Source organism: Sesamum indicum, linkage group LG7, assembly GCF_026168435.1.
Source record: "Sesamum indicum cultivar Baizhima isolate 11 linkage group LG7, ASM2616843v1, whole genome shotgun sequence".
Classification (NCBI taxonomy): Eukaryota; Viridiplantae; Streptophyta; class Magnoliopsida; order Lamiales; family Pedaliaceae; genus Sesamum; species Sesamum indicum.
Window position 1 is genome coordinate 5,472,569 of NC_142663.1, and position 12,900 is coordinate 5,485,468.

Consider the following 12,900-nt stretch of genomic DNA (forward strand, 5'->3'; position numbering starts at 1 on the left):
TTTGTTCAATTAATGCATTAAGATGACTAACAACGATAAAGAAATTATAATAATTAACATAAAGTGATATAAATACCCACACGTTTGGTGAGACTCGAACCCATAACATTGAACTTGTTCATAGGATCTCAACTTTGGTCTTTATCACTAAGCTAAGACATCATTAATGTTTGAATTTTTGTTTAACACTTCAAAAAATTTATTTAATTTCTTATTCATTCTCTTTTATAAATTAATAGGATTAAATTCATTTTGACCCCCTATGATATGTAAAAATATAAAAAATCCCCTATAAAAATTTTAATATCAAATTCACCCATATACTATGAATAAATAATCACACTGCCCACTGGTCAATTTGAGCCTATTTTTTAGAAATAATAACTAAAATGTCCCTCCTAATCAGTCGGTCAAATTAGACGTATTAATATATAATTATTTTAATTTATAATATATATAATTTATAACTATTAAATATACTTATAATATATAATTATAATTCATAAAAAAATATTATTTCAAAATTAATCATAACCTACACCCACCACCCCACCCCTTACCCACACCCCCCTATTGCCCCCTACTTCGCACCCTCCCCCCACTTCCACGCCCAATCTCTTTTCCTGCCACCCCCACCCAACCCGACTTCCTCCCTCTCCCCTTCCCACCCTCCAGCCGCGCACCCTAGGCTTGGGAGACGTTGGTCGCTCGTCGCCCTCACTGTGTTGGGCAACTGTGTCACCCAGGGATGAGGAGGGCATGACCACGCCCTCATCTGTTTAATATATTAATTAATTTAATTAAAATAATATTTTATGAAATGATTATTATATAAAATAATATTTTATTATTAATAAATGTATATCATATTATATATATTAGATGTGAGAGAATGACAAAAATATTAAAGAAAATGTACTTTCATAGCCGATTTGTAGTCAAAGGGCATGTGGCCCAATTTCTGTATGGAGGAATTTTTTTAACTTTATTTTATATCACAGGGGGAGTAATTGATACTTTGATTTTCATAGATTTTTTTTTAATATTTTTGTTATCATGGGTCCCTGGATTATTTCCTAAATTAATATGCATCTATATCAAGTATGGTTTGATCATATAATGATTCATATGCCAACTACTAACTCCTAAGGAGAAGGAATGCCAAAATGGGTCGAGTTTCAAGAATCAAGACCATCTAATTACCTAACTTAACTACCTTAGTCTTCTCACAAAAACCTGCAAGAAAGGAAGAGAAAAGAAATCATCGTTCATCGGTTGCTCTGTTTTCCCGCCGCATAATCCCTCCCTATGCCAACATCTTTACATTTTTCAACTCACCAAAACCATCCACATTTTCTTTCATACCTTCCATTTTCCCATTTAGATTTCACCCTCATTCCCCTCTATAACAAGACTCCATCTCACCCTACCCCACCCCTCTCCCCGCTCCCATTCAAATCTTTCAAGAAAGCTTCAGTTTTATCAAACCCCTCCATCTATTTCTTCTCCCATTGATCAATGCGGGGGCGTTGTATTTTTTCATCTAATTTTCAAGAATCAATCTTTGCATGAGATTCTAATCCGGGCATTAGAGAAAATACTCATTCGTCCTTGAATTCGCATACAAGAAATTTCCTTTGATTGTTGTGAAGAAATGAGGCAGAAAAAGAAATCAAAAGGCGTGTGTTGTTGGTCTATGCTAGCGTTGGTTGTGTTGGCAATTGTAGCTGTAATTTTACTGGTTGTGATGGTCAAAACAGATGAAGGGTCTGGCTCTCCAGGCGCCCCCGTAAAGAAATACGCTGATGCTCTTAAACTTGCAATGCAGTTTTTCGACGTACAGAAATGTAAAATCTCTCTTTTTCTCTTTTTTTCGATACCCTTCTGATTTGATAATGTTTCTACCCTTTCATTATTTATGATCTTGCTTCAATTACGTAATAACCAGTTGCATTTTCATTTCACAGTTTGTTAATGTAATTTATATCTGTGCTGCATGTTTATATTTGACAGTGGATTGTCTAGTTGTATCATCATATCTTAAATGATAACGTGGACATTGATGAGCAATGGTTGTTGTATTAATTGTCAAATTTTGTTCTTTTATTTTTTTCCGAGAAAGATGATATTTTTAGGACGAAATGGGGTATAATCTTTAGTCGACCTTCATTTTTGTGTTTCTTGATTTTATAAAGAGATTTCACATTGTTGTGTTGAACTGTTGAATATTGCAGCTGGGAAGTTGGAGAAGAATCAGATAGATTGGAGAGGGGACTCGGGATTGAAAGATGGAAGTGAAGCAAAACTTGATCTTTCAAAGGGAATGTATGATGCCGGCGACCATATGAAGTTCGGATTTCCGATGGCTTTCACTGCCACCGTGCTGTCATGGGCCATTCTCGAGTATGGGGATCAAATGCAGGTTGTTGATCAGTTAGAACCTGCTCGCAGCTCGCTGAAGTGGATTACCGACTACCTCATAAATGCTCATCCTTCAGAGAACGTCTTGTATATTCAGGTTAGTTTCTCTAGTTAATAAGCTGGCGATAAGATGTTTGTGCACACACTTTGATCTTTGCAAACTATAGAGCTAGTTTCATTTGATTGTATGGAAAATTGGCAGGTAGGTAATCCTAAACTAGACCATAGTTGTTGGAACAGACCAGAGGACATGACGGAGAAAAGGCCTCTTAGACAAGTCAATACCTCTGCTCCAGGAACTGAGGTTGCTGCAGAAACAGCAGCAGCTCTGGCATCAGCATCTCTCGTCTTCAAGTCTGTCGATTCTACATATGCAAGTTCACTTCTCAAGCATGCCAAGCAATTGTTTGCGTTTGCTGATAAATACAGAAAATCTTATAGCATCAGCATTCCTGAAGTCCAAAGTTTCTACAATTCTACCGGCTATGGGGACGAGCTCTTGTGGGCAGCTGGCTGGCTGTATCATGCAACAGGGGAGAATTCGTATTTTCAGTTTGCAACGGGAAAAACAGCCGAAACCTTTGGTAATTGGGGAAACCCCACATGGTTTAGCTGGGATAACAAGCTAGCTGGAGCTCAGGTCAGATATTTCTCTCAAATTTACTTAATAATTGACTTGTATATATGTGATCTTAATTTTAAACATATTTTTTAGCACAATCAATTGGAACCTTTGTTAATTAGAACGTAATTGAGTGATCACTACAGGTGCTGCTGTCAAGAGTAAGCTTCTTTGGGTCGAAAGATGTCTCAAACAATGATGTTCTTGGAAAATATAGGGAGACAGCAGAAGCTGTCATGTGTGGTTTCTTACCAAAATCTCCGACTGCCACTGAGAGTAGAACTGAGAGTAATCCCCTTCTGATGCTTGAATTTATCAAAATCTCCCATTTTCTTTGTCTATGCTCTTAAGCTTTGCTTCAAATTATAAATACAGATGGTTTAATATGGGTAAGCGAATGGAACGCTTTGCAGCAATCAGTATCATCAGCCTTTTTAGCTGTCGTTTATAGCGATTACATGCTTACTTCTCGAACTGCACATATATCGTGTAGTGGAAGCACTTTTAAGCCCTCAGATCTCCGAGATTTTGCAATCACACAGGTACACTTGCTACCTTTGCTACTTACTATTACAATTAACGTTAGAACATACTGATCTCTCATCAATTTGCTCATCTTACCACATTTTACATAGGCAAACTATGTGTTAGGTGACAACCCTATGCAGTTGAGTTATATTGTGGGCTATGGCGATAACTACCCACAACAAGTCCATCACAGAGGAGCATCTATTCCAGCTGACGAAAACCCTTCATGTAAAGATGGTTTCAAGTGGCTTGAGGCGGATACACCTAATCCCAATATAGCAACCGGAGCACTTGTAGGCGGACCATTCCTTAATGAAACGTACATAGATGTTAGAAACAACTCGATGCAAGGCGAGCCAAGCACGTATAATAGTGCACTCCTCGTTGGGCTTCTTTCTGGTCTAGTGACCACGTCGTCTGTCGTGCAATCATTCGCATAAGGTTCCGTTTCGAATCACATGTTAACCGATGGTGCGTATAGGCCTCAAGTATGTATTGTGGCAGTATTGTGCTGATATATCCAAACCAAGTGCGGCCATAATATAATTTTTGCAGCGTTGCTCACATTTTTCACACATTTATTAACGTTCATTTATATCATAAGTAAAAAGTAAATGAGGCCTAAATGAACTTCAAATTATTCAAGTATTTGATTGGTATGGGTAGAAAAGCTAGACATATTTTTGAGCTTGGGGTTTGACTTTGGAAGTGAAAATTTGATATGATTATTTTGGGCAATTGACACTTTACACCCTTCAAATTCCAATGTATATAGCACTTTACACCCTTCAAATTCTAATATATATAGCACTTTGCACCTTCAAATTCCAATATAGCACTTTGCACCACTGAATTATATTCATGTTGGTACATTGCACCCTCTCAATTATAATGTGAGTGAACTCACTTGAAGAGATGAGTGGTGAATTAGGATAAGTTAAAAACATTACCAAAAAATAGACTATTTTTTCGTATTATAAATGACAATGACTCTCATCACGAACTAATAATATCCATCATGGTTAAATAAAACGATGTAAAAGCTTAATCTCGTTTTTACCACGATTAATCAACTTTGTCATGTTGTTAGTTATGATCTAAATAAATGCCATGATTTTTTCAGCTACAGTTAATGTTTTGAAATCACCTACAAAAACAATATTTTTTTTAGGTGAAAACAATAAATTGTAATTGAAATAAATAAATTATAATCATTTATGTCGAATATCTATATCTTTATCCCTTCAGTCAAAGCCCCAAAAAAATAGGCCCTAATCAACTATTACAGATTTGTGGGTATTTCAAACCCTCAATAATACAAACCACTTTTACAGAATGAATAATACAAGAATTAAATATTACAACAGAAAATAAACAGAAGCAGTAGAACGGCTCAGGATCCGAGATCCGAAGAGGCAAGACACGGACACAAAGGCCAACAACCAATCTCATGGTTGCTCCAAGTATTCTCACCAAGAAATTGCTAGGATTGTTTACAAAGAACCTATCACTTAGGAACAAGAACCAACCACTTAGGAAGATCTCAAAACTCTCGACTTTTGCTTTTTTTTCTTGTATATTTTTCTTTGATCGAAGGAAAATTTATACCTTAGAAATATGAGTGAGAGAGGTTAATTGGGGGGCGGATTGTATTTCAAAAGCTATTGAGAAATGGAAGAAAGAAAAAAACAGAGAGGAGGAATGCGCCGTTGCTGAAGACATGAAGAAGAAGAAGAAGAGAGAGAGAGAGAGAGAGAGAGAGAGAGAGAGAGAGAGCAACAAAAGATGGTATATTTAGGAGTTTAAAATGGGACCGGGTCAGGTCGGGCTTTTGGGCTGGATAAGATAGTGGGCTGATTTTGTTAGTAGGCCTAGCAAATTTTGGTAAATACATGGGAGCCATCCAAGTGAGAGAGATGGGCCTTGGGCCTACCTAAAAGGTCATAGGCCACTCAATTTTTAACAATTTTTCCCTTGGACTAAGACCCCCAGAAAAAAGAAACCAGGCCCAAGGCCGGATCTCGGCTATCATCATAGCCATGAACTTTTTCCTGCAAAATAGATGTTAGTAACAACATTTGAAAGATGGTATCTCAAGCACAAAGTATAACACACAGCACATTTAACATTTTTGCACACAACAAGCACCTTTAATATTTGCACACAACAAATAACATTAAGTTAATAATAATCAAGTTATAGCCCATTTCCACCAAAGCACATTCACAAAGACTCAACCAACCACTTAGGCACAAATCACAAACACACACTCCACCAAGGTGACACATAAGCTCAATCACAAAGACACTTAGCCACCAAGGCTAAGTCACAAGGACATACAAGCACAAAGGCTAAACCGCACCAAGGCAAAGTCACAGACTCGTCCATAAAGGAACATTTTTAATGCACTTAGCATAAAATTGCACATAGCGATCCAAAGCAAAAAATTTATGGTTTGATACAAACTCAATAAACCATTAATTCTTCTTCAGAAGTTTCCTCAAACGCTATGTTCGCTTTTTCTTTATTTTATTATATCTTTTTTGGCATTTTACAATCCTTTATAAAATGATTATTTTTACCACAATTGTAGCACCTCCTATCTTTATGTTTTTCATCCTTAGTTCCTTCTCATCATCACTTGATTCAAAACCACTTTGACCTTTATTCTTTTCTTTACTATGTCTTTTAGGAAAAGAATTTTTATATTTTATTCTTTCTTTAATAAAATTAATCATATATTGGTCCTGACTAGGTTTATTAGCATTCAAATCTATTTCTTTGCTCTTTAAACCACTAATAACAACTTCTAAATTTATATTGTCTCTTCCATATTTAATTGCAGATTTAACTTCACTATATGCTTTTGGAATTGCATTTAATAAAACTATGGAGAATAGTCATCAATATTTTTATCTCCAATCAACTTAATGTCTTGAATCAGTTTTGTAAAATCATCAAGATTATCCTCAATATTTTTTTTAATAAATCCAATTTGTATCTGAAAATTTTCTTAAGTAAAAACAACTTACTAGACAATGAAGTTTCAGAATATAATTCCTCCAATTTATTCCATAAATCTTTTGCAGAATTTCGCTTTCCAACTTTTCTCAAAATAGTGTCTAACAGATTTAAAATAATAGAGGAACAAGCAAATTCATCATTTGCAAGCTTTTTCTCTTCTGAAATATTTTCTGTATATTTTTTATCTATTGCTTTAAAAATTTTTTGTTGAATTAAGAATACCTTTCAATTTTTGTTGTCAAATTGAAAAATCAATTTAACCATCGAAAGGTTGCAAAATTATAACCAGTCATTTAACATAGACAAAAAATATATAACAGAAATATTATCAATAATTGACAGAAAAAATTAATAAATCACAAATTATAATTTTACAGTGAATAACCAAGGATTCTCAGGCCAAATTTCGACTAGATACCCAATGACCTCAAGGGTCCGGCCAGGTGAGGGATTAGCAAGGAGTTAAGCCTCGATTTTAATAAGAAATTTTTACAGTCAATATTTCAATAGATGCACTTAGCAGAATAATATATTGCAAAAAAATATTTTGCACCAAGCGAAAAATAATAACAATATTATCAATAATACTCTTCAACAGTTAACTAAATCCTCAAGGAAATATTTGAACACAATAGGAATTTTGATCTTAGCAAAATTATTAACAAATTTTTTTCACTAAACAAAAAGCAATTTCAGAAATATTTCCCACAATTTTCAGAGAATAATATCCAGAAAAAAAATCCGCACAAAGCACAGAACAGAAATTTTAGCAGATTTTTGACAAAGAAAATAATCAGAGAGATATAGCAATTTCACAGATATAAGTACAAGGTATCAACAGTAAAAACTGTAGAAAATTAAGGAGGAGGAGTTTAGAGGTTACCACCACTAAGGCGAATCAGAGACCAAGCTCTGATATCAATGTTGGAAATTTATCCCTTCAGTAGAAGCCCAAAAAAATAGGTCGTAATCAACTATTATAGATTTGTGGGTATTTCAAAACCTTAAAAATACAAACCACTTTTACAGAATAAATAATACGAGAATTAAATATTACAACAGAAAATAAACAAAAGTAGTAGAACGGCTTAGGGAGCCGAGATCCGGAGAGGCAAGACACGGCCACAAAGACAGGCAACCAATCTCACGGTTGCTCCAAGTATTTTCACTAAGAAATTGCTAGGATTGTTCATAAAGAACCAACCACATGGAAAAATCTCAAAGCTCTCGATTTTTGCTTTTTCTTCTTGTATATTTTTCTTTGATCGAAAAAAATTTATCCCATAGAAATATGAGCGAGAGAGGATGATTTTGGGCGGTGGATTGCATTTCCAAAGCTATTGAAAAATGGAAGAAAGAAAACAACAGAGAGGAGGAAGGCGCCACTGCTAAAGACGTGAAGGGGAGAGAGAGAGCAGCAAAAGATGGTAGATTTAGGGGTTTAATGGGACTGGGTTGGGTCCGCCTTTTGGGCTGTTGGGTCGGGTCGGGCTTTTGGACTGTTGGGTTGGGTTTCTTGGCTGGATAGGATAATGGGCTAGTATTGTTAGTAGGCCTAGCAGATTTTGGTAAATACATGGGAACCATCCAAATGAGAGAAATGGGCCTTGGGCCTACCTAATAGGTCATGGGCCACTCAATTTTTAACAAAAACAACTATAACAACTTTACTCGAATCAACAATATTAGATAAATTATATGTAAACAACATTTACTATTATAATAAAAAGACAGCACTTACTACATAATAAAACAACATCCCATACATTCACAATCAATTGATATTCGCCATGCTTTTTTACTTTTGAGTTTTGACCATGGTACTTGTCTATAAGAACACTAGTTTGTGACCCCCAACGTTGCGACAGTCTCATTATATTGGTAAAGTTTGACAATTTTTAGGGAAAGTTGGAAGCTACTACAGTACTAGGAGCATCTTAAGTTGCATCATGCGTTCGTGCGTTTTCTACCAAAGCAAATGCTGCGTGTGCACATGCAGTAATTGCACTGTAGTCTGTGTTCTTATCTGGTTAAGAAAGAAACTATATATGCATGTGCACAGAGCAACAGGGCCACTATTCCCACTTTTATCTGTTCTTTCATGCGTTTGCACACTCATTGTTGCTTAGCTCTACAAGTGCGCTTTTTGACCATTTGATCGGCTCTCCACTGCTCGCCTTAACAACCTAATGTTCACTCATCTTCAACGATTTAACTATTCTTTTTTTAAAAATTTAACTATTACGATGAATCTGGACAGAATCGTGTATTGCACGCATCTTGTGTGCGATTTTATTTATTTTTAAAAATAGATTAAACAACTAATTGGGAATGTCTTTAACACACGGACGCACAACGTTTGGAGCATGCATACATTAAACTAGTGGAGCTAGCTAGCATAACGCACGGGTAAATTCTAGCTCGAATCGAATTCTGTTGAATCTAATCAATAGTAAGGGCGGCAGTACACTTGCTGTGTGATTGTTGTACAATTTAAAAAACGTGATCAATCATATAATAAATATAAAGTATTTATTTTGTGACTAATTTAATTCGATAAAATTTAAACGCACCGAAGTGTGTAGTCTATTTTGTGTACTTTTGTACTGCTGCTAAGTGCTAACAAAAGAAAGTGGACCTTTCAATATTAATTGTGCCTCATCCATAATGGAACACTTTCTTGGTTCATTCCTCCTGGACCATACACACACATTCTTAATTTATCCACATGTTTATCATGCACGTGCCTTTGTAGAAAAACCTCAATAGTCACTATCACTGTTAAATATTAAGTTATATAAAAGTGAACCCCCCCCCCCCTACATATGTTATCTCGGCTGTGATGGTCTGAAGGTGGAAATCATTGTCTGAGAGTACGACTACTGTAATAAAGTCAAAGAAAATATCGTATTAAGGATCATACGACGACTAGTTCTTGGACAAGTAAGCAAATATAGAGTGAGTTGGTTCATTATTTTGAAGTTTGATTCATTTTTGGATGTAAAGACTGTATTGGTAAATTATTCTAAGTACCCAGATAAACAGCTTCATTCTATACTTTGTAATAGTAATTGCAGCCGAAGCTACTCAGACTTTTCTGTACCAAAAAATAATAATAAAAGAATTACTTCACGTTATGCATCAGCAAATACAAATGGGTAAACTTGTTTGTTTTGGTCCCCTAGGTTTGAAATATTGCATTTACACCCCAAATTGTCGGCAAGGTCAACTTGTTCAATTTTAATAATCTCGACCCCATAGCTTCCAACTTGTACGTTTACACTCCCATTTGTCGGCAGCAGGTTGTCTTGGTTTTGGTGATATTGTTTTAGGAGTATTAGATATCTGTTAATTGGTTAAGGTTTTATATATGTTTGTAAGATTTTTGAAGTAATTATGGTGCAATTAATTAACTAATTTTCTTAACATATCCGCACTATTTGATATTTTTTAAATCAATCGAGTATATATAATTCTAGTAATACATCAATTCGACCAGTCTATCTATAAACACTCGTCAAATTGTAAATAAGTAGCAATATATACAAAAAAATGTAGACAAATGTCATCTAACAAAAATTGAGTCCTCGTTGATTGAGGTTAGCCCTAAAAATGGACAAATCAATCAAGGGTTACATAATTTGATGGATAAATAACATGAAAAATCTGCAATGAATTATGTTGTTTTGTTTTGTTTTGTTTTGTACCACACTGACAAAAATGTCATGTATATACGACGTCGTCTAAATACTTCAAAGTTGCAATGGATCAAGGTCAACGAGCAATATCTGACTTTGCAGTATAGCCCAGTTGCTGCTCCATTTCCCAACTCAATTTGGTTGCAGACTCATTATGCATCGGATTATAATCCTGTACCAAATAATGAGATGATCATGCAATAAAATTATTAATTTTGTACTAGATATTTACTAATTTTTTTAAGAAAAAAGTTAAAATGTGGGGCATATACTGAGTTATAATTTTGTAATAAAAAAGATTAAAAATATAAGGGTTCTAACGATTTTTTAATCAAAAAGTAGTATATAATCAAAAGTATTATTTTTTAAAAATTAAGAAATAAAAAATAATAATTTTATAGATACTAAAATAAAAATTAAGAATAGTCTAAGTTAGGGAACCAAAATATTATTTTGGCTTACAAGTGAAATATGAAATTAGGTGGTGAGGGAATTGACAAGAGTAGTAGAATGTTGGGAGGATGTAGTACCTCAAGCTTAGAGATGAGGTCATGGGCAGTTTGGGCAGAGACAATAATGTGACGGGCAGATGGCGTAATGAAGCCCTCATCAACAGCCTTGTCTATGAAAGAGAGCAGTGAGTTGTAGTAGCCATCCACATTCAGCAACCCCACGGGTTTGTCATGAATGCCTAGTTGAGCCCAGGTGATGACTTCCAGCAGTTCCTCCAATGTACCATACCCACCTGCAACACATGCCCAATTTGTCAGTAAAAATTAAGCAGAGTTGAACATGAGCAGTTAAGATATATGTAGTAGTACCAGGCAAGGCTATAAAAGCATCAGCTTGTCTGGCCATTTCAGCCTTCCTCTGGTGCATACCAGATACTGCTCTTACTTCTCCAACAGGCTCTCCACTTATCTGAAAATATAATATATATCTCAGCTGCCTTTTAATTTAAATATAGAATAAGGATAGATCAAATGGTAATTAATTATATACCTCTCTGGGCATTAGAGTTGTGGGAATAACCCTACGTAGAAAAAGAAGGTTAACTGATGATCATGTGTGTTAATTAAAATGAAGCAGCAGAAGGGTATGTAAATAATGAATATACCCTAAGACGTGGCGACCACCATCATAGACAGCTTGAGAAACGAGACCCATCAACCCGATGCTCCCACCTCCATAAACCAGGTCTATCTGCCTTTCCACCTGTACGTAGAGTAGAAATTCTTGAAGATGCAAACAGATTAGGACATTAATGAATTACATGCAGCAGGAGCTGGTAAGTACCAGTTGTTTTGCAAGATGTATAGCAGCAAGGCGGTAGGTAGGGTTCTTCCCTGGGCTGCTCCCACAGAACACACATATTCTCTTGAATCTTGATGATGCCTTTCCGCCCTCCTGCCCCTGTCCCTCTCCCTCTCCCTGCTGCTGCACATTAATGTTCTGATCCATTCAACTCTAGCACTACTACTTGGAATCAACTCTCTCTCTCTCTCTCTCTCTCTCTAGTGTGTGTGTGTGTGTGTGTGTGAAGAATTAATAGAGAAAGTTGTGTTGATTCTACTGATCTCTGCTGCTCTGTTGAATATATAGAAAAATGAAGAGAGTGTATGGAAAGGAATGAGGAGATGATGATGGTACTACTTGGGTTTATATCCAAATGCTCTTGCCCACCTCCTATTCACCACCCCCCCCCCCCTACCCCCGTTGTTAATTGTGAACTTTGTCTTATAATTATAGATGCTGTCCTTTCGCATTTCTTTTTATTTGGTCTTTTTTCTGTTCACGGGATTATGGATTTTGCCTGCCCAATAAAAATCATTCATATATACCGAGGTTCAGCCGCACCATAATATTTGAAGTATTTTTACAAAAATTTTAAAATTAATTAAAAAATAATCAATTGCAAAATAGAAGTAAGCTCTTCGATATTTAAGTGATTAATGATTTATTGTGAGTTAAATAAAGAGAAAATTTGAGAGAATGTGAGAATAATGAGGAGTATGATGATAAAATGATGAAATTCGTGCGGCGTGTAAAAAGTAAGTTAAAAGTAACTAAAAATCGAAAGAGAATTAAGTGTGTGAGTAAGAGATACTCGGTTACCAAATAACTAATTATATAAATTAATATTTTTAATCTTAAAATTTATCCCTATTATATATTGATTCATCTTATTGGATTAGACTCGTTAATTTCTTGGACTGTCGAATAAATAAGGATAAAACAAGTCATGGACTTAATACCTTACTCATGTGCTAGCCAGGCCCGACCTGCACGGCTGTTTGGTAGGGGCTCATTTCCTTTTTTGTGAACTTTAAAAGAAATATTTGATGGGCATCAACCATATATATTACTTCTTATATATATATATAAATATATATATATATATGTACATGTGATTCATGATCATATTATTTGATATATTTAGATATACTAATAAGTAATATATAAATTAATATTTTAAAATCTATAAATTTATCTAAATAAAATACTAAGAATAAGAAATTAACTATATATATCAAGAAGCAGATATATATTTACCCACATTTTGTATATAAAATTTGAATAAAAAATCTTTTGATTTGTAGTTTCGTT

General features: G+C 35.0%; 2 protein-coding genes across 2 annotated transcripts; one reads left to right on the top strand and one right to left on the bottom strand.

The window, feature by feature from the left end:
- The first annotated feature begins 1,344 nt into the window (after positions 1-1,344).
- GH9B7 (glycosyl hydrolase 9B7) lies at positions 1,345-4,117 on the top strand. Its single transcript, XM_011085218.3, has 6 exons — positions 1,345-1,847; positions 2,235-2,518; positions 2,624-3,061; positions 3,190-3,331; positions 3,419-3,585; positions 3,679-4,117. The coding sequence occupies exons 1-6, from the start codon at positions 1,655-1,657 to the stop codon at positions 4,009-4,011; spliced, it is 1,557 nt and encodes a 518-aa protein (XP_011083520.1). The 5' UTR covers positions 1,345-1,654; the 3' UTR covers positions 4,012-4,117.
- A 6,000-nt stretch (positions 4,118-10,117) lies between these two features.
- Positions 10,118-11,966, bottom strand: LOC105166023 (cytokinin riboside 5'-monophosphate phosphoribohydrolase LOG1). The gene is made up of 6 exons (XM_011085217.3): positions 11,590-11,966; positions 11,411-11,508; positions 11,296-11,326; positions 11,115-11,214; positions 10,824-11,038; positions 10,118-10,465 (listed from the first exon to the last, which is right to left on the bottom strand). The coding sequence occupies exons 1-6, from the start codon at positions 11,752-11,754 to the stop codon at positions 10,370-10,372; spliced, it is 705 nt and encodes a 234-aa protein (XP_011083519.1). The 5' UTR covers positions 11,755-11,966; the 3' UTR covers positions 10,118-10,369.
- Between the last annotated feature and the right edge of the window lie 934 nt (positions 11,967-12,900).